Source organism: Rhinolophus ferrumequinum, chromosome 19 (genome assembly GCF_004115265.2).
Source record: "Rhinolophus ferrumequinum isolate MPI-CBG mRhiFer1 chromosome 19, mRhiFer1_v1.p, whole genome shotgun sequence".
Lineage (NCBI taxonomy): Eukaryota > Metazoa > Chordata > Mammalia > Chiroptera > Rhinolophidae > Rhinolophus > Rhinolophus ferrumequinum.
Genome location: NC_046302.1, coordinates 3,158,110 through 3,179,946, shown reverse-complemented (window position 1 = coordinate 3,179,946; position 21,837 = coordinate 3,158,110). Strand labels below are relative to the sequence as shown.

Sequence of the window (21,837 nt, the reverse complement as noted above, 5' to 3'; positions counted from 1 at the left end):
TAGGTGTATGCCTTCTCAATGTCTTGGAATAACTGCCTAACCCTGATGTCGGCGGCTTCTCATCCTTGAGGTGCCTTTGATGTACACTGACAGGTCTCTTCCAACAAGGTTGGGGAGTCTTTAAATGAGGAGTTGTGCAATGGACAAAATTTTTTGGTTGTGAGTCATAGTCTTTGAAGTCTGCATCTCCTGGGAGCACACTGAAGTGAATCAGTTACTAATTTCTTAATTTCTTTAGATAATTGATTAAGTCCTTGATAATAATGTAGAATGTCTCCTTTCAGTAAGGTTGGTTCATATGCCCCTTCGCATAGGGTGAACAATGACTAATGAGGGGAAAGCCTGTGTTCACCAAATGGGTTATCTCAGGTTGCGAAGCACTATAAGGAGACCTTTTGGACTATGGAGATAAAAAACTTCTGAAAATTTACCTATTTGAGTTTTAATTTACTATTTGTACATTCTACCAATCCAGAGGACTGGGGTGATGAGCACAATGAAAATGATGTAAAATAAGCCAAATGTTACAAATAGATTATATTATTGGCCCAGTGAAATGAATCTCTCAGTTACCATGTAACTCACACGGAATTCTCTAATTGAGGATTATTTATTATTATTTTAAATTTCTTCCCTACCATTTATGCTGTTGCTCTCCTGCAAGGGAATGTCTTCAACCCAGTGAGACAACATACAAATCATGACCAATACATATTTGTATCCTTGAGATGGTGGCATTGGGATAAAATCCAATTACCATACCTCGAATGGACCTAAAGGAAATGGGAAATGTCCTTGGGACCCATGGAGTGATTTTCCAGGGTTATATTTTAGACAGATAGAACATCTCCTGTACACCTTATGAGTTACAGTAAGAGGCTTCTAATAATATTCTTTACTCCATGAAACCATCTTTCCAAGACCCCAATGCGTTAGCTCATGTACATGCTAAGCTATAACTTTTTGGGTCAAAGTTCCCTCTTTCGTTGCCGTTTTTTCTTTTCTGCAGCTGCCCATTGGAACTGTAAACGTCTTTTATTGATTTAATAGGGAGAAGAGACATTCTCAAGTCTGGATAATTTGGCTGTCATTGCTGCTGGTCTAGCTGCAGTATCAGCTAAATTACTTTCTTTTCCTTTTATGATGACAGCCTTAGAATGTCCTGGAATTTTGATAATTGCCAATTGTTTTGGTTGCTGTATGATATCTAATTTAAATTCTACAACCTGTTTTCCATTCTTATGGGCTGCCCTGAGGAAGTTAAGAAGCCTCACTGCTTCCACAACAAGTTGTGAGGTACACCAAGAGTACAGGAACTATCAGTGTAAACATTGGTTATTTGATCTTTGGCTCATTTACAAGCTCCTGTTAGAGCAATTAATTCAGTTTGTTGGGCTGATCTTATTCAAGTAAATAAGAAACTGTAATTTATGTTTATCACAAAAGTTACTGCATGTAGCATAAGAATATATCATCCACACATTGGAATGGAGTAGATTTCTGGGAAATTCAACATTATTCAAATCAGCTTTCAGTATCTGAGAGAAATAGGTGGGACTCTCTTTATACTTCTGGGGCATTACTGTCCAGTAAACTCAGATTTCCACAGGTGGAAAAGCAAAGAGGTATTTCCTGTCCTTTTCTTTTTTTCTTTTTTTATAGGAATGCTGAAACAGCACTCCATAAATCTATCACTGAAAAATATTGGCAATACACACAGAAATAGCTGATAATACGTTATGTAGATTTGGAACCACAGGATACCTATTTATAGCTCTGAGATCCTGTGCAAATCTCCATCCTTTCCCACTGGGTTTCTTTACTGGAAGGATAGGAGAATTACAGGTGCTCATACATGGAATTATAAGCCCCCTTTTAAAGGTAATCTTGTATAATGAGCTAATTCCAGCTAGTGCATCAGGTCTCAAAGGATATTGGCAAATATTAGGTAGAGGCAAAGTATTATCAACAGTTATTTTAAGAAGAGTGACTGGCTTAATATTGGCAATCAATATCTGTACTGGAAAAAGCCTAAAATTGTATTGGAATATTCTGTAACAAACATTCCGTCAGTATCAAGACTAGTTTCCTTTCATATAGTTTCTTTTAAAGTCATTATTTTCCCAATCTGATTTGTTTAGTCCTAAATACATTTCACCCTTCTGGGAGGATATGAGTATCATTGGTTAGAAAGTCTCACACTATCAGGTGAATTGGGGCAGATTTGAGTAGTAAAAATATACTGTATTTCCCAAAAAATAAGCCCTACCCCAAAAATAAGCCCCAGTTAAGATCGTCAGCCAGATGGACGCATTTAGTACATCTGTTGTAACACATGACAGATGTATTGAATTATAAAATAATAATAATATATAATTAAATATAGATAAATAATATTATTGACATTAATAGTTAAAATAAATGATATTATAAATTATAATTAAGTATTTGTAAATACTCAAGGGGCACCTTCGGACGAGAGATAAACGCCTATGTAAACAGATGAACTCGAGACTTATTGCTGAATGACCAATTGGAGTACAGACACAACACACAAATAGCATGCGCACTTAATAACGAATGGACTGGATGTGGTTGTGTGTAACATGAATCTTCATAATTCAATACGTCGTGTGTTGTAACGAATGTACTTAATGCACTCGTGTGAAATAAAGACACGTTTTCTGAATTTTGGTGCCTGCACTTTTTCATCGCTTTTGTGTGGACCATCATTCTTAACTGTCATCATTTTTGTTGCCACTCCTGTCTTGTAAGTCTTCAACTAACACTTGATTTAATGGTAGATTTAAAGGGAATAATATTTTGACCCCCAGACAAGATGAGTGCAAAAAGGAAGAGCTATTCTGTCGAGTACAAGAAAGGAATTATGGAGGACTCCCGGGGCAAGAATCTTACGATTTGCTGCAAAGAGAAGCTGGATCTCCAAATGGTCTGAAAATGGCGAGCAGAGTACAATAACCGCAGTCAACAGGTGGACGAGGGAAATGCTCAGAAGTGCAAGTGTGGATCAGGTCGGCAACCATTATTTCCTGAGCTGGAAGACATCATCTGTGAATGGATTGCTGACAGGAGAGCAGAGGCTTTGGTTGTGTGCAGGGCTGATATTCAAGCATTTGCCCTTGCAATGGCACCACAGTTAGAAATATTTCCAGAAGAATTCAGAGCATCACAACAATGGCTGGATGGCTTCCTTCAGTGATATGAACTGTCTCTAAGATCGACAACACTGTTCAAGCTGAAGATACTGAAGTTATTAAATGTGCACTTGCATTCAAGTCCTTTGTTGATGGCATCGACTTTTCTAAATACCAACTCTCCAACATGATTGCTATGGATGAAACTGCAGTGTTTATGACCAAGGATCTCAAACGACAATTGATCACAGGGGTGCCTCGTCAATCTATATTCCCTCCACTGGTTACGAAAGTGCACATGTTACCTGTATTTTGGCAGTTCATCTGGATGGAAAGAAAGCTCCACCTCTAATCATCACTAAGGGCAAGAAATGTTTCAGGCATTTATGTTCTTGAAACTGAAAAAGCCTGGTGCACACAAGCAGTTATAAGGAACTGGGTTGATTTAATGCTGTCACTTGTTTTGTGAGGTGGCCAAAAAGGTCTGCTAGTCTGGGATTCAGACAGCACGCACCGCGCTAAAGGCATGAAGAACTTCCTTGCAGAGAGAAGAATAGATCATTCCCGCAGGAATGACTGCCTATGTCCAGACTCTTGATATTGCAATAAACAAGCCATTCAAGGACCATTTGCGCATGGAAATCAATGACTACATTGAAAATAGAATAGAGAGAAATCAGCGTGGAAACTTTGTGAAGCCTAGCCTGCAAGAAGTTGTGACTTGGGTGAAGAATTCATGGGATAAAATCACTGACATGTGTTGCCAATGCACTACGAGCAGGCTACATGGACAAGAAGTGCTCATTTAAGGAGAGCTCTATTGCTGGACATGAGAGATTGAGGCCAATGGTTCTTCAGGAAATGGAGCTGCAAGAGATTCAAGCTGGAATTCAGGGTTTGGAGAGTGATAACGATGTTTTAAAAGATGACATGACTATATTTGAATAAATGTAGATTTTGTACATGAATAAATGTGGATTGTTGTACATGAAAAAATAAGACATCCCCTGAAAATTAGCCCTAATGTGTCTTTTGGAGAGAAAATTAATATAAGACCGGGTCTTATTTTTGGAGAAATACAGTATGTTGCCCCTTAACATTTCTTAGCTGGAAAGGAATAGGTTGTGATTTAAACAGACATTGGTTGATTAGATGTCCCTACCATTTGTACAGTAGCTTTACTCCAAGGGAGAGGGCAACTTAGCCGGATAAAGTAGCTCCAGTGTTAGTAAGAAGGGGAAATGCCCTCAGAGACCTTGGAGCAGCCCTATGCTTGCTTCTATTTACTTTCTTTTTCTAAATCCTGCTTTATATTTCTACAATCATTAAGGTAACTTGTCTTTTACAATAAAAACAGGTTCCTCTACAAGAGTTTCCCTAGCAAACCTTCAATAATCTGTTGCTTTGCTCTCAGAAACCAGTGTTTTAATTGAAATAAATCAGAAAAGCCAGGATTATATGTTCTAACGGTTAATTCAAATTCCTTTGTGAACTCATCAGGGTCCTAGAGAGGGTTGGGGGAATCTGTAGGGGGTTCCTTAGTCCTGTTTGTATACACTTGCTGATTCCCCTCCGCCTGAAACCAGCTTTTCTCTAAAGGAAGCTGCAATAGAGGTGGAGAAGAGAGAGAGGCAGAGGAAAGGAGAATAAGTCCAGACAAAAAAGTAAAGCGTACAGTGGGGCAGTTGAAGAAGAGGGAAGAGTGTAGTGTTGGCATTGAGTAGCTTCAGAAACTTCTTTAGTTCAGAGACAGTCTCTAAATTTTCTTACTAACTTCCTGGAGAGAAGAACGTCTCTCTGTACCATGTCAGAGGCTTCTATTTGCCAGTTGAGATAAGCCTCCCATTTCATTCAGTTTGATTTTTAGGCCGACTTTTTCTAATGGTGCACACAAAACATTTAGATGTCAAAAGAGCTCCATTTTGGCCACCTTAAGCTGATATCACTTCTAGTTAAATCTTTCCATGTCTGTAAGTACTTGCAAGTAAAGGCTCCCCAGGAGCTGTACATCTGCAGGAATGTTAATGGGACTGGGGGCCGGGAGCTTGTCAGCCTTTGAGGCACGATTTCCCATGTTAATTTTTAGTTTTCTTTTGAGATCTGCAGAGTCTGAACAAATACCTAGTGATACTGTGTAGTGGGCTGAAGTGTGCTGCTTATGGGCTGAGCTCCAAGGGGCTGTAACCTCCAGAGTTGCTCCAACCCTCTTATGTGCCTCAGTTTCTGTCCCCAGCTGTCTAGTACAACCGTGAGGACTCGGAGCGCTAGGTAACCAGCCTTTATGTGCGCCTCCCCAGACGAGTCAAACATTTAATTACAGTTGTGTTGGAAATCCCTATGGGACCACTGCACGTTTTGAGGAGTACCCTCAAACACCTCCATATATAGTTTTAGTCACCTAAGAATACCCAAAATTTGAGCTGGAGGGAGTAAATGCCCCTTATCTTCAGAGTTGAACAAATTCCGACTCTCATTAATCCAGCAAAGTTTTTTCAGACTCACAGTAAACAATTCCAATTGAAAAGCCGATATTAAAACCTGCCACCCATTTTTTTTCTCCTGTCCCTGAGTTATCTTAACTCTTGTCCTTAACCTGGTTTATCTCAACCCTTAACCCTTAATGCCACCTCAAGGATTTTTTTTTTTTAAACAGCTCAAATAAAGTCAGGATCTTCTGCCTTAAAACGGGGAGGTCCGGAATTCTAAGAAAAACTCACTTAAGTTCACCTGATGCGAAGCAGGGAGTTGGTGGAGCTCAATGAGCCCCTGCTGGTACCTAGCACCAAATCAGGGTCTGCAGAGTGTCCCTGGGTGGGCTTCTGTGGAATCCTGCTGACTATGGCAAGTAATGTCAATGAAAAACACCCAGCCTAAGAGAAAGCTTATAAGAGTTTATTTGAGCCAAACTGACGACAACTGCCGGAAGCAAAATCTCAAAGACTTGAGAAAATGCTCTGCAAAATGGGGGTTTGCAGCTTATTTTATACGTAGAATCAAAGGAGGAGGGTTACATGAAATTCATTGGTGATAGATTAAAGGTTTGGGAGAAAGCAAAGTGGGGAAATCTCTGGGATTGGCTAAAAGTAAATTGAAGAGACAGGTACTTCTTTCACATAGGTGGGTACAGGATAGTTAATAGTTCACATAGAGATGTTAATCAAGGAACAAGAATAATAATGAGGGATTCTGTACTTTCCTGCTCTGGTCCAGAAAAAGGGATTACTGACATTCCAAGGATGTCATCATAGGTGCAAAAAGACAATAGATAGGCCAATTTAAAGGCACAGATTAACTTTATGAAGGAAGCTTTTGTCTAAAGATATGACTTCCCGCCATGGCCCTCTTAGTCATGAATTTTTTTTTTTATGCTCACGCCATCTTATGTGGTTCTTTTCAGGCTCCTGAGCTTGTAAGGTTTAATACGTGTCCCCTTTTCTGTTCACACTTTATTTTCCTATCTTTCTCCCTGGATTCCTCCAAGCCCAGGGTCTGGTGAATGTTCCTTTTTGCCCAGAGGTGGGGGCACAGAGGTACAGAAAGTACCTGCACAAACAAATGAACAGGGGAGCAGACGGAAAGAGAGCTTTGTGGATGGCTGGAAGGTGAACACGAGGCAGAGTGATTAATAAAAACCTGGCCATAAGAGAAAGCCTATACCCTTGGTAGGAGAAGGAAGGTGTAGGAGGCTTAGAATGGACTTGGTTGACGACCGGCTCACCCAGTATTCACAGCACACCCACATCCAAAGCTCCTGGAGTCTAGTCCATGGCAAGCTTGAGGATGCAGCCCTAAACAAGCTCTCCCAAGTTCCCAGGGGAGCAGCATGGTCATGAAGAAATGGCTTCACCTCTGTGCGCCTCAGCTGGCTCATTTGTGAAATGGGGACAGCAGTGGCACACCCGCCAGGGTGTGGTGAGGCCACATGAGGGCGTGCGTGTAGAGCTCCTGATCCAGGAGAAGGTGTGCAGTGCAAGGGTGTGGCTGTGAGGGTAAGATCAGGGACCAAGGAGGATAAGGGGACCACAGCTGGCTCTTACACTCCAGCCTATGGCCCCAAGGCCTGCTGGAGCAATCGCTCATCTGCCACCTCGTGTGGGAGTGTCACCACCAAACCCTTGTTCTCCCGCATCGTCTGGCAGATGATCTCATAGGCCTTCCGGTTCCCAGACCAACAGCGACGGGCCACCTGCCGGCGGGGTGTGGAGAGGGTGGTACAGCAGTTGGTGCCAACATCACTGGGTTCCCAACAAGGCTTTCTGAACAGACTAGGGCTGGGCCCAAACCCCCTGCCCTCCTCCACACCAAGGACCCTCTGTGCTATCAGTGGGACCTGCAGTGCTTTGTATTTGTCCTGGCCCTACCCCTGGCTGAGACCTCCTCCTCTCTTGGCTGGACTACTCTGGTCTGAAACTGGTCATCCTCTGCCCAGGCTCCCCACTCCATGCAAGGGCACAGGCCAGGCACCCAGGAGTCATCCTCAGCACCCCTCCTCTCTGGCCTCATAGAATGCACATCCACCTTGGCTCTGGCTTAAAATCTTTCTCTGGTCCACTTATTTCTCTCCATCTCTGTCATCAAGGCTCCCCAGATGACGATCATGGCACCTCTGTGCTACCATTCTTGCCAATCCCTGTCCACATGTCCCCCCATGTCTCCCCCAGACCATCTTCTCATTGCTTCACTGCGTTCTGGATGAAGACTCCCCCTCTACTGGGGGCTCCAAGGAAGTCAGGTCCTCCAGGGAACCCCTCCACCTTCACTGTCACATTCATCCCTTGGGCCACCCAACGTCAAACTCTCTGGGTTTTCATTTCACTCACAGATGCACATACCCTTCCCCATTACCACCTGTCTTTCCTTTTGTTCCCCCTTCTGGGATGCCTATGATGTGGTCCCGGAGAGGATGGAGCCCCCCCCAACCCCCCCACACACACCCCGAGAGCCCATTCTAGATCTCAGCAAAGCTGATCTTAGCCACACAGCTGGAGTGTGTTCTAGCTTAGGTCCTACACTCTCTGGCCCACCTCAAAGATGGTAGAAAGATAAGGGTTTAAAAGAAGGCCTCTCTGCAATAGCAATGGGGGTGCTGCACTGGGAGGGCAGGGTCTGACACCAGGGGCACTCTGTGTGGACAAAGGCTGAACTGGAGGGTAAGGCTAGGCGATGCGAAGGAGCCTCTGGAAACAGTCCGAGAGAGATGTGGGCAGCTGATGAGAAGAGACACAAATGAGCAGGACGGCAGGACAGGGTCCTGACCATTTCTGAGGTAAAAGGGGCAGAACTCTGGCTCAGGTCTGCAGTTGGAAGGGGCAGAGCCACCAACGGAGAGAGAAGGCAGAGGAGAGGCTTGGGGTGACTTACTCCATTGGAGACATCCCAACTGAGCATCATCTTGGCCTTCTGCTCGGCCTCCTGGGTCCCATCCAGCATGAGGCCAAAACCCCCATTGATTACCTCACCCCTGCAAGAGGCAAAAGAGTTTCCGGGTCATTCCTCCTGGGTCCTGACCTTGCACAAAGCAGACAGAAATGCACACGAGTTTTGAATGTTCTAAAAGCGTTGTTTGAGGCTATGTCCTAGGTCCTCTAAACAGCCTAGGGATGCAGGAGCCTCACAGTTCTGCACTGCCCACTTGTGTCTCTGTGCTTGAACCCATGGATCCTGAGCCCACCTTCAGGACCCACTCCTGTGTCACACTTTGCTCGAAGCCTGACCACCAGAATGTGACATGACCTCCTTCTCTTGTGGTTCTGAGTGCTTCCTGTAAAGGTACGATTCTGTGGGGGTCTCTTGTATCACTCAATTCAATTTCATTCTTTCTGATTTTCTCTTTATGCTCTTCATCTTCCTTATCCCTTCTTTCTGCTTGCTTTAGGGGTATTTTGGGGTCCTGATTACTTGATTTGAAGGCTGAGTTCCTTTATTTTCAGCATTTGTTTTCTAATTAATGCATTTTTCTGAGTACTGTTTTGACCACCTTCTCTCAAAGGTATGATATGTTCTTGTGTTCATTTGTTTAATAGATGCCATTTGCATTTTACTTGAATATGTTAATGCTATTCCACTTTTCACACGTTTGCCTTAAGGTTTCTCTCCATCAGCCATGAGGACCCTCTCCTTCCCGGCACTCCTAGACTTCCACCCTCACCCGTGATGTCCTTATCAAGGGCTGCTGGACCCAGCCAAAGTTCCTCCTCAGCTCGCATTACTTCAGTTGTCCCCTTTGTTTACACACACAGGAAACATACACCCTGGATCTTATCAGCACCTGCCAGGGGTTTACTGCTAAACACAGATCTTGGGACCACAGCATCTGGCCTTTCAGTACGCACTGCCAACAAATTTGCTCTTTCTCCTTCCCACACCTGGAAAGTGCATCTAGTTTCTCTAGCCTCACATCCTTCAAACCTCTGTGGCCTTCTCTGCCCAGCCTGGACCATACTGACAATTTCAGTCAGTTCCCATCAAGAAGGTGAGTAGACTTCTGCCCTAGGAGCCACGAGTATTCCCCATTCTGGGCCCAGAAGCTTCCTCTGCCTGGCCCTCAGCCTGGTGTTGATGCCAGCCTGCACCTCGGTGGCCCTGTGCCTGTAAGCAGACTCCCATCACGTCTCCCACCAGTTGCTAGGGTGGAGAATGCTCTGACTAGATTTAAAGTCATCACCATTTACCTGTCAGAGGTCGATGTTGGTTATCAGAGTAGAATGCAGGAAACAGCCAAAGTCTCCAAGTGAGGACCTCCCATGAGACCTTGGACCAAAGAGGTCTTTTTGAGATTAAAACTACGTCTTTTATTTTGGGATCCTGAAGCCCAGATGGTCAGAGACCAAAGCTGCTGAGCTCCAGGTGACTTTTACAAACCCTGACCATAGAGGAGCCCTGAGCATGCTGAGCCCAGGAAGATGGGGTGCTAAAGGCAGCATTGCCATCAAAGCAGCATTTGGGGTTACAAACAGTGTTGGGACAACTAGCCCTTTGAGAAAAACATAAAAGTAGAACCTTATATCACACATAAACAAACAAACAAACAAAAAAAAAAAAACAGAGGCGAGGAGGCTGGATGGCTCAGTTGGTTAGAGCATGAGCTCTGAACAACAGGGTTGCCGGTTCGATTTCCACATGGGCCAATGAGCTGCACCCTCGTCAACTAGACTGAAGACAATGAGCTGCTGCAGAGCTTTTGGAGGGGCAGCCGGATGGCTCAGTTTGTTAGAACGTGAGCTCTCCACAACTAAAGATTGAAAATGGTGACTGGACTTGGAACTGAGCTGTGCCCTAGATTGAAGAACAACTAGATTGAAGGACAACTAGGTTGAAGGACAACTACTCAGAGCTGATGGGCCCTGGAGAAACACACTGTCCCCCAATATTCCCCAATAAAATTAAAAAGAAAAGAAAAAAGAAAACCAAAGGCCAGATACGCTAAACAAGGAAATATTTAAAAATTACAAAATGAATAACGAAAGTGTAGGAGCATGGTTTTTTGTTTGTTTTTAAATTTGGGAGTTGGGGAGGTATTGAACAGCCGGAGAACCAGAACAGAAAAGTCATTGGATAAAGATGTAAAACTCCCCTGTGAGGAGAGGGACTCTGCCCTGGTGCCCCTCCCAGAAAGCGTGGCTGTGGGGAGGGTGGTTCACTCACAGTCCCTAGCAATAACTCCTTAGGGCCTTACTTGGGGCAGAGACTAAGTGATGCCATGATGGAGCCTGCCCATTTCTGCCCAAAGCAGCTCCTTCAGCAGCCATCTGGGCTCCAGAGTTTCCTGCCGGGCAACAAGACTGTCAAAAATGCATAGAGACTGAGGTCTCCTCCGCTCAATCACTCTGCCTCCTGTCCACATTTCCCAGCTCTTCCTTTCCCAGACAGTCGTCCCCAACAAACCTTTTGCACACTCCCAACTCCACCTCAGCACCTGCCTCCTGGAGAACCCAGCCAGCGCAGATGCTTTAAACAAAGTTCAAAGACAAGTGACATGCATGCAAAAAATCCATCTAATATCTAGAACAGATCAAGAATGCCTGCAAATGTATAAGAAAAAGCACACAACTCAAAAACAAAAACTTGGGAGTGAGCAATTTAAATCAAAACAATTTGTTACTTCTTGCCCACTAGCCTGGTAAATCCCATGTCAACATCCAGTGAGTGATCACATTTAGTGTTGAGGAGGTTATGCAGACAAGAATTTTTATATCAGGAAATTTGGTGGTAGCTGTCAAAGTTTAAAACACCCACCTTTTTTGAACCTGAGATCACAAATAGCGTGCAAATGATAGAGGTTAACATTTAAGGGATGTATGCCATGTGCTGGGCCCTGTCATGGCTCCTTTACAAGAGACTTGTGGTGGGTTGGCACATGCATTCAGCCCAGGATTCCTGCAATCCCAGCTTGCTGTAACACCTGGGCAAAATTGCTTACCTATGCTGGGTAGTACTGAAGCAGAGCCTGGTTGGGAACCCCACAAAAGAGGGCTTGCAATGTCCCTGGACTCGCCTCTCCCTGCCCTAGAGCTTAAAAATTGATCGCCCCCCTCCCTGTGGTTTGAGCTTGGAATGTCTTCTGTCCCAGTTCCTGATCTTAGGACGTCCCCTGTCCCATTTCCCTGCTTTAGATAATTACCCTGAAACTTCTGCTTGCTTACTAGTCACAATGCCCACGTGCTTGCCGATTACAATCTTTCTGGCCTAGCATTCTTTCTAGGTTACTGTCATCACTGCTTTTGGGATGCTGACCACATTGGAGATCCACATTGCTAGAGGGGAGACTCCATGCAGACTCCCGGAATCATCACGTAGCCTCCAGAGGAATGCCCAGATTTCCCCTTAAATATCCCAGACTCGTCTGAGAATGTGAAGGCAGTGTTTGGAGGTGTTAACCCGCTGCCTTCTCAGACCACCGGTGCTCTGATAATAAATGCTTATTTATTCTGACCCAATAGTTCCTGTGTCTCACTATTGTCTGAGTGGCGCAGGCAGCATGAGCCCCGGACTCATTTGGCCTCTCGTTTTAGTACCTATTTCTTAGGTAGGACTGTTGTGGAGATAAGGTGAACACACAAATTTCTTAGAAGATGTCCTCACACGTATTATGCATTACACAAGCCTTAGCTATTATTAACCTATTTAATCTTCACCACTAGCCTACAAAGCATTTGCTATTATTATGACCATTCTGTCAATGAGAAACAAAGCTCAACAGCTTAACTTGTGCAGACAGATTGATTTCAGAATCCATGCTCTTAATTGTACTATAAAATTGTACATATGAAGATGCTCCCTGCTGCACTGGGGGTAGGAGAAGTGAAGGAGGTCTATGTGCTCATATAGCAGGAACCCTCAATGCTCAGGCTACTGAGAGTGGCCTCTGGACCAGCAGAAGCAGCATCACTGGAGCTGGTTAGAAATGCTGAATCTCCCCCACTCCAGACCTGCCCAGTCAGAATCTGCATTTTGACAAGCTCGCAGGTATTCCTGTGCACATTCAAGTTTGAGATGCACTCTAAGAGGAAAATATGTCAGAATCTGGATAAAGATGGTGGATCAAATACATAAATATATTCTTCAAAGACATGTGCCTGAGGCTGGGTTTGGGTGTGAGGACAAGCAGGCGCCCTGGAAGTTGAGAGAGCAAATATGGAGACACAGGGACTGAGGAGAAGTCTCAACACCCGACAATGAGGCCCTGCCCCTCCCACCTACTCCTAGAACTGACTGCACCATCCTACAAGGACCAACCAGCCAAAGACCAGAGACTCTCTGACCTCTCCTGGTCAGCAGCCCATGGTTCAAAGGTCACTGAGCATACAGGGTTGCAGACTGACTGTTAGTGCCCTCTCTAAACATAAGCAGACAGACAGCAAGGGCAGCTGGACAGACAACACAAGGACAGACACCAAAGGAGCAATCAGAAACAGGGGCTCCGAGGACACACAGCTGACATTGATCATTGGGGAACTAAGTGCTCCAAAACAGGGAGCCAATAAACAATTCACAAAACTAAAAGTAAATCAAGAAATAGCAGGATAAACTTATAACTTAGAAATATAGATTTCTGTACAAAAAAGAGAAAAATAAAGCTGGAGTTGGAAGTGGTTTCCTCTTGAAGTAGGAATAATCACGGGACAGATTTTTTTTTCTGCTAATTTTTGCAGTAAGCTTTGCAGGAATATCTGACAGATTAAATTATGTATGTGTGAGTCTGATGGATTTCAATGTGAATTTGAGGCACTTTCCTAAAAAAGTCCTTAAGAACAGCCAGGATATACAAGGTGGTGATGCCAGCATCTGGCCGCTTGTATCCCTGTCCACAGAGCCTGGGGGCAGCCTTGGGGTGGGAGCACCTTGGGACCTTGCAGAGAGCATTCCCTCTCTCGCGGTTAGAATGAGCAGTATCCTGCCTGAATTCTGGCCCTGTTGTCCCCTGTCCCAAGGCCTCGTGTTGTTGACTCTTGGCTGCTCTTCCCTATCCCTTCTTGGCCTCTGTTGTCTTTGTTGGCAGTAATCAGTGAACCCTGGGAGGTGACGGATCTGGCTCCACCACCAGCTCTGTCCTTGAGCAAGTTACTCCCCCTCCAAAGTCACTTTTCACTTCCAGAACCCATTCAACAAATCCAGTGCCTAAAGACCTGATACCTAATAACTAGGCACTCTTTTCGTCTTGTTTTTCTCCAGCCTTTATATAGGGAAGAAAACACACTCTCGTCACATTTTCCATTAATTAGAGCCACCTGACTGAGCTGCAGCTCGGAATTTCGGCCAATCCAGCCCATTGGAATGCCCTGGGAAGTTCGAGTGCTGAAAGACTTGGCTTTGGAGGGCAAGGCCGGCTTGATCTGGCCAAAACAGGCTCAGAGGTCAGTTCATAGAGGGCCAGGCCTGGGGAGCTGTCCTCCTCTCCGAAGCTGCAGCGCCCCCTGCTACTCTGGGTAGCCATGAATCCAGGTTGGCCTGGGAACTTTCCCAGGTGACTCCTAGAGGCAGACCCTGTGCAGGTGCAGCTCCTTACCCTCTGGGTACCTCAGTTTCCTCATCCATAAAATGTATTTTCCTTCTAAGATTAGGTGAGAGAATGGATTCAAAGAGTCTAGCAAATGCTTGCCATGTGGTCCACGTGCAATAAGTATTAGTTATTCACTATTCGTAGCAGCAGATGTGATATTGTGATTTATAATAATTTGGTCTCCATCTCTTTGTTTCTAGCACAGAACTCCTAAAACCTTGGAATTACTAAGCGTTGAGAATGATAAAGATGTCTTTGTTATGTTAATGAGGCAAGATGGATCCCAAGAATATGGGTTGTTTGCCAGGGGAACTGACCATGAATAGAGGGTTGAAACTTTCAGTGCCACTCCCAGGGCTTGGGGACGGGAGAGGGGCTGGAGGTTGAATTGATCACTAATGGCTAATGATTTAATCAATCATGTCTATGTAATGGAGCTGCCATAAAAACCCAAAAGGATGAAGTTCAGAGAGCTTCCAGGTTGGGAAACCAGAATGCTTCCTCAGGCCATGGTACTGGACCCCAAACTCCACGAGGACAGAAGCTCCTTTGTCGAGGTACCTCACCCTATGTATCTCTTCATCTGACTGTTGATTCGTAACCTTTAGTCTCCTTTGTAATGAATCAGTAATCTAAAGAGTAAAGGGGTTTCCTGAGTTCTGTGAGCTGCTCTAGCAAATTAATAGAACTCTAGGAGAGGGTCGTGGGAACCTCCAATCTGTAGCCAGTCAGTCAGAAGCAGGCAACAACCGGGGCTCGAGATTGGCATCTGAAGTGGGGTGAGAACAATCTTGTGGGACTAAACCCATAACCTGTGGGATCTGACTATCTCCAGGTAGGTAATGTCAGAATTGAGTTGAATTGTAGGACACTTAGCTTGTATCACAGAAAATTGATGGGTGATGTGGAACCTCTCTCTCCCCCCATGTTGGAAGTGGGTGCAGAATTATAGTGGACATCTTCATATGGGAACTGCCAATGTCAGCCAGAATGAGACCCTCCCAGAAACCCCAATGTCCTCATGGTACAGACTGCAAACAGGAATGGCCAGGACAGAGCCGTGAGCCAGGGACCCAGGGGAGCCTAGAACCCAGGTGTCTTGCCTGCCAGCCTATTGCCCTGGGGACATCGGGTGGAATGAAAAGACAGTATTGTGAGAATTCCTGAGAAAATATCTGTGAACACAGTAGGAAAACTGACATGAAAGGGGCAGTTCTGGTTCTTACAGCCTTTGTGTCCTATGTGACAGGTGAGACCCCAAAAGGAGAGTGGCTTGTGTAAGACACTCCCTTATGCCCTCCCCAGTGTTCTGTCCTTCCAACTTCCAGCTCACATGAGGAAAATGTTACAGCAAAACCCTCAGCAGAGGGAGCCCAGGGGAGGCAGGGCCTCGGACCCTCAAGGAGATCCCTGTGCCTTCCACAGGAACCTGCACACCCACCATCCTGTTCTCGGAAGCTTCTTACCAGCCCACGCCCCCACCATTGTGAAGAGCAACCCAGGTGGCTCCTCGAAAGGCATCGCCCACGAAGTTCTGCACAGCCATGTCTGTGGAAACAAAGGACACTACATGTCATTCCTTGAATGAGGTGGGCCAGGACCAGGCCAGGCTCTGGCCAGTGTACAAGTAGGCATCCGCAGGCCCACTGGCTGAGCCAGCACTGCTTAGGCCTGAAGGACAGGTAGGGAACTAGAGACAGGTGACTCTAGAAACAGCATCATTTATGTTTGCAAAGCTGAGCAAAAGCAGGAGAAACAGACAAATGCCCACTTACCCACTATTATCCTTCCCTATAGTTATGCTCTCTAGCACTGAATGCCAGATAAAGTATGCCTCAGAAGCAGAAAGAACGATAGAATTAAAAGGGAGGTGCTAGCGATTTAAGCTTAGAGATGTAGAAAGCCACAGAGCATCACTCCTACCTGTAAAACAAAGAAAAGGAATGGGGAGGGAGGTAAACAAACTACAAATTAATGACTTTTCTAGACCCCATCAGAAAACTGAGGTCCCAGGGCAACTAACTAACCTGAAATCTGGGGAGAAACAGAACCCAACCTGGTTAGCTTACAAGTGTCTAACAAATTGCTAAAGGACAAGTATGAGCCCTCGGAATGTGAGACCCCTGGGACACAGATATAAGGGGATTTGAACCCTCTGGCAGCCTTATACTCCAAAAACCCCACTGCATGTTCACAGAGATCAGGAAGAATCCTGAGAATGCTTTTCTCTTGGTGCTGGGCTGTGAAGATTAGGAAGGGCCATGAGCCAAGAAATCCAAGAAACGCAGCCCTAGAAGCTGGAAAAGGCCAGGAAACAGATTCTCCCCTAGAACCTCCTAAGACATCATGGTCCAGCCAACACCTTTGAAACTGACTTTACACTTCTGATCTTCAAACTGTGGGAGAATACATTTGTGTTGTTTTAAGCCACTAAGTTTGTGATAAATTATTACAGTGGCCATAGGATACAAATATAAATTATATTAATATAAGATAATTTCAGAACCAGGAATATTATGAAGGATAAAGAGGGACATTACATAGTGATAAAGAGGTCAATTCTCCAAAAAGAATTTAAAAATCTAACTGAACGTGCGTTTAACAACATAGCTTAAAAATACATGAGACAAAATGGATAAGAACTTAAAGGAGAAATAGAAAAATCCAAAATAGAGTTGGAGACTTCACCACTCTTCTCTCAGTAATTTAGAGAACAAATAGACAGAAAATCAGTAAGAATTTAGGTGACTTGAACAGCATTATAACCAAGCTGACCTAATTGACATTTCAAGAACAATTCACCAATAACAGCAGAATATACCCTCTCAAGAGCTCCAAAATAGACCACATTCTGGGCCATGAAATCCTTAACAAATTTAAAAGAACAGAAATAGTACATAGTAAGTTCTCAGACCCTAATGGAATTACCAGAAAGATATTTGAAAAAATCCTCCAAAACTTGACAATTGAAAAAACATACTTCTAAAACAAAACAAAACAGAAACAAACAAACAAACAAAAAAATATACTTCTAAATAACACATGGACCAAAGAGGAAGTTTCAAAGGAAATTTTAAAATATTTTGAACAGGTGAAAATGAAAACACATATAAAAATTTGTAGGATGGAGCTAAAGCAGTGTTTAGAGATAAATTTATAGCATTAAAAACTTATATTAGAAAAGAAAAAGGTCTCAAATCAGTAACCTCAGCTCAACTTTCCAGAAAGAAGAGCAAATTAAACCCAAAGCAAGCAAAAGGAAGAACATACTAAAAATTAGAACAACAAAAAAAATCAATGAATTCAGAAGCAGAGAAGCAATCGAAAAGAATCAATTAAACTAAAAGCTTCTTCTTTGAGAAGGTCGATAAAATTGATAAACTTCTAACCAAACTGACCAATAAGAAAAGAAAGAAGATTAAAATGACCAATATTAGGAATGACAGAGGGGACATCACAACTGTGACATTAAAAAGACATTAAAAATATAATAAAGGAATAAAGGAAAAAAGATAATAAAGGAATACAACTCTATACCCATAAATTTGATAACTTAGATGAAATAGACCAATTCCTTGGAAAAAGTGATGTGGATGATATTTCTGAGCGTCCACCTCCTTCCCTTGGGAATCCCATCCATAGTGGAAGGAACCCTCGGGTTCTGGGCGTGAGAAAGCTACCCAGGACTAGAACTTGTCAGCCTTTGTGATGATAATAATCACAATTTGTAGTAGCAGTACCGGCGATGGCAGCAGCAACAGCTCACCCTCATAGAACAATGGTTACAGGACCCTGATGTGATTCCGCACGTGTATTCATTCATTTCATTCTTCACAACACTGTGAGGTAAGTACCACTGTTATTTCCAGTTTACAGATGAGGATATTGAGATTCAGAGACATTGAGCATCTTGCTGAAGATCACTCAGCAGGTGACAGGGCCATAAGCACACCCAAGTCTAGGGCATCCAACTATTCCAGTTTGACTAGCCATGGCCCAATTTTAAAAACAGAAGTCCCATGTCCCACAACCCCCTGTCTTGGGTTGGTCACCCTATTCCATGTCTTTCAAATGCCAACACATTTTTTGTAACATCATGACTATGAATGAATGAATCAATTTTTTAAATTGATTAAATTTTTAAATAAAATCCAAATCCAACATTAAAAAAATACATGTTTTTTAATTGTTTGTCTTCCTCACCTGCACAGAAGGCAGAGCCATCATAAATGTTGGAGGTCTCCCTAAAGGGACTGTCTGTGCCACTCACATCATGGTGGTCTCGGCTCAGGACCACTGGTGCCTGCAGTGTGCAAGGATATGAGATGTCAGCCAACAGAGTCCACCGCGGCTGTCCAGTGGAGGGCAGAGTTGGATCAGGCCATACCAGAAGCCCTTCAGATCCCTCCCCCTGGAAAAGAGACTTTTAGCAAAAGGAGGTATAGGTGTTTTTGATGTTTTCCTGTTGCTACTAAGAGTTTCTGCTGATTTGGACACACCAGGAGCCCCCAAGTGCTATGCATACGTTAGCTTGCTGAATCTTCTCAACAACGCTATCCTGGTAGGTACGACTGTTATCATGTCCATTTCATAGCAAGGAAAACTGAAGCTCAGAGAAGATAAGAAACTTGTCTAATATCACAGAGCTGGTAAGTGGGCAGGCTGGGATTTAAATCCACACACAACATACTAGAGTCTGGACTCTCCCCTCAGGCAGCCTGGTCCCTGAATCTGCAACACCACTGGGTATCAATTTTCTCAGCCTTCCCCAGTGGGCACAGAAATTAATGGGCTCCCCATGTAGGAGGAGGTAGCCTGCCAAAAGGGAAAGCTCTCTACTTCACTGAGTCAAGAGGACGTCCTCTCCTTTCCTTGAAAAAGCCAAGTTTGCTCCCACCTTTCCACCTTTGCCTTGGAACCACCTGCTCCATGTATTCTGGTACCTTCTGGATATTCAGGCCTCAGTTTTATGCCAGCAACTCAGAAAGGCCTGTCCTGACCACCCTATCTAATGTCACTGCTCACCCCACCCCATAATCCTCACCGTGTCACCTCATCTTCTTCACAGTGTTTGTTACCATCTGAAATTCTCTCTAAATTTACACCTTTAGTTGTACATTGTCAGTTTCCCTTCACTAGTAAATAGAACAAGGTGGGGACCCTGTCTATCTTGTTCTCTGCCACATCACCCCCAGTGCTTAGAACAAGCCTGGCACAGGGGAGGTGCTCAATCGTTGAATGAATCAATGAATGAATGATTAAAACACCTAGTTCTCAGTTCTGACCTCCAATCCCACCTTGGCTGTGAGTGTGCCCAGGGGTATGTAGAGCTGAGCTGCTCCAGCCTTCCTCATGAGCATGGGGGGCTTTTGGGAAGCGCCCCTCAGTGGTTCATTCCGGTGGTGCTCCCAGAGAAAGGCCAGGGCTGCTGAAATTGCTGTTACTGCCACCCTGAACCATCCATGGGGATGGCCTTCACGTTCACCTATCTCAATTTTCTTTCCATGTCTGATCATTAATACTCCTGGTGCTTCCAGAAGGCTGCCACAAGAACTTGAGCCTACAACACAGAGGGGCGCAAGAAGCCCCTCTGAACAAGTGTGCCTAGGGCTCCACGTCCTTCAAGGTTGGCCAGTCTGACTCGGAGAAAAATGGGAAGTTTGTCATGGTTTGAAAAAGTTAACTCAACAAAGATGTATGAAATATTTGTGTGGAAGCCAACTCATTAAATTCTCACACCCATGCTTTGAGGTTAACATAATTCTCCTTTTACAGGAGGGAAACTGAGGCTCAGAGAGAGCACTTGACTTGCCTAAAGTCACACAGCGGGGATCAGAGGTTGGAGGACAGACCCAATCATTCCCTGCCCCCAGCTATCCGACCCCCAACTGACACACACACAGAGCTTGGAGCCCTGGGGCAATGCTGGCACTAACAGGGAGGAGCCTAAGGGAGGCCCCCACCAGCAGCACAGCACATGTCACCTTGATCTTCCCCTGGGCGATGGCTTGGTTAAAGGCCACAGCAATGGCCACACGTCCTTTCTGGTCTGAATACAGGATCCTTGCCTGGGACCCTACCACCTGTGGAGAGAAAGGTGAGAGGAGGCACCTCAGTTACCTGGTGATACGTGGGTAAGACTCAGGTGATATATCCCACCAGCAGTTAAATGGTCTTTCCAGGAAGGTCCTGGAGCACCCCCAAGGTGTGTGGTAGCCCTAGAAGTCTGTGGGCCTGAGGCAAACCCTTTCATCCAGCCCACCAGGCAGCCATACCAACCCCCTCCATGTCCACATGTGGTGTGGGTGCCCAGATGGCCCTCTGTGACCTTAAAGGTTAACCCCTAGAGGGGCCTCTGAGACCCTGACTTGCCCATCTCCAGGGATTTACCTGTTATGAGCATTACCTTGCTCGAGTCCTTCTAGTTATAATATGAACACCACCTAATGCAGTTTTTGATTGTGCCTGGCACAACTCCAAAAACTTTACACAGTCACTCATTTGTGAGTTTTATATGGAAGATGCTGTTATCCTCGTTGTTGGCTCCATTTTACAGATGAGGGAACTGAGGTCTAGAGAGGCTGAGCAACCTGCCCATAGTCACCCAGCCAGTAGGTGGCACGGCTGAACATCTCTCAACCACCAGGATGCAGCACCTCTGAGAAAGGAATGGGGAATTGTTCTTTTAATGGGCACAATTTAGGAAGATAAAAAATAGTTCTGGAGATGGATGGTAGTGATGGTTGCACAACAATGTGAATGTGCTTAATGCCACTGAGTACCTTAAAAATTGTTGAAACGGTGAATTTTGTGTTAATGCATAGTTTACCACAATTGAATAAAAGTTATCTGGCCCCAAATGTCAGTAGTGCTGAGGCTGAGAAACACTGGATTCTCCAAAGAGGATGCAGGTGTTTCCCTCAGCTGCTTGGCCAACCAGTCCAGGAAGGGGGTTAAAGGTGGCAGGAACCAGTGATGGGCTAGCCTTGTACCTGACCATGAGCCTGAAATGCAGAGCTCAGTCTTGGCCACTTTGTACATGGCCAGCCAAGTGCTTCTTCCTTCCTTGTGGCTTTCTATACAATGACTTGACTTTCCTCACGCAAGCTGCCTCAAACCCATTTTGGGAAAACTATACTATAAATAAAATATGAACAGCTAACTCTGTCTGGTCACAGAGACCTCTGCTGGCACAAGGGTTTCTGTGCCCGAAACACATGTGCAAACCATGGGGCAAGGAGGCGGCAGTTTGGATGGATGTCGTTGGATCACATAAGCACAGGAAAGGGGGCACTGCTCAAGGCAGGCGGGGGCAGTCTCCTCCTGGTCCTGGGACTCCCAGGCCAAGGACACATTAGTCTGGACGTAGTGAAAGCATTTAGTCATTGGGGTCTGTGGCCAAAGGCATGTGAACCAAACACCCACTTTTCGTTTGTGTTTGGTACACTAAACTTGCTGCCACCTCAGGGCCTGAGCACTGTCTGGTCCCTCTGCCTCCCCTGACATGGCTGCTTCCTCATCCCTAAACCTGAACTCACAAGCCAGCTCCTCAGAGATACCTTTCTGATCTGTCGGTATAGAGTAGTTCCCACTCTGTGTCACCCTGATTCTTTTTAACACTCACCTGAGCACACTCACAGTCACAGAAAGTAGGGCAAGGCAGACTGTTTGCTCAGTCCTGGC

General features: G+C 44.8%; 1 protein-coding gene across 1 annotated transcript in view; it reads right to left on the bottom strand.

Moving 5' to 3' along the window:
- Positions 1-6,467: 6,467 nt before the first annotated feature.
- The window catches only part of UROC1 (urocanate hydratase 1), a 40,564-nt gene continuing 25,194 nt past the window's right edge, over positions 6,468-21,837 (bottom strand). Inside the window, exons 16-20 of the mRNA XM_033087391.1 lie at positions 20,139-20,237; positions 18,358-18,457; positions 15,621-15,702; positions 8,517-8,616; positions 6,468-7,341 (exon numbers count right to left, since the gene is read on the bottom strand). Coding sequence (XP_032943282.1) covers positions 7,201-7,341; positions 8,517-8,616; positions 15,621-15,702; positions 18,358-18,457; positions 20,139-20,237 — 522 coding nt within the window. The 3' untranslated portion in view covers positions 6,468-7,200. The remainder of the gene's footprint in view (positions 7,342-8,516; positions 8,617-15,620; positions 15,703-18,357; positions 18,458-20,138; positions 20,238-21,837) is intronic.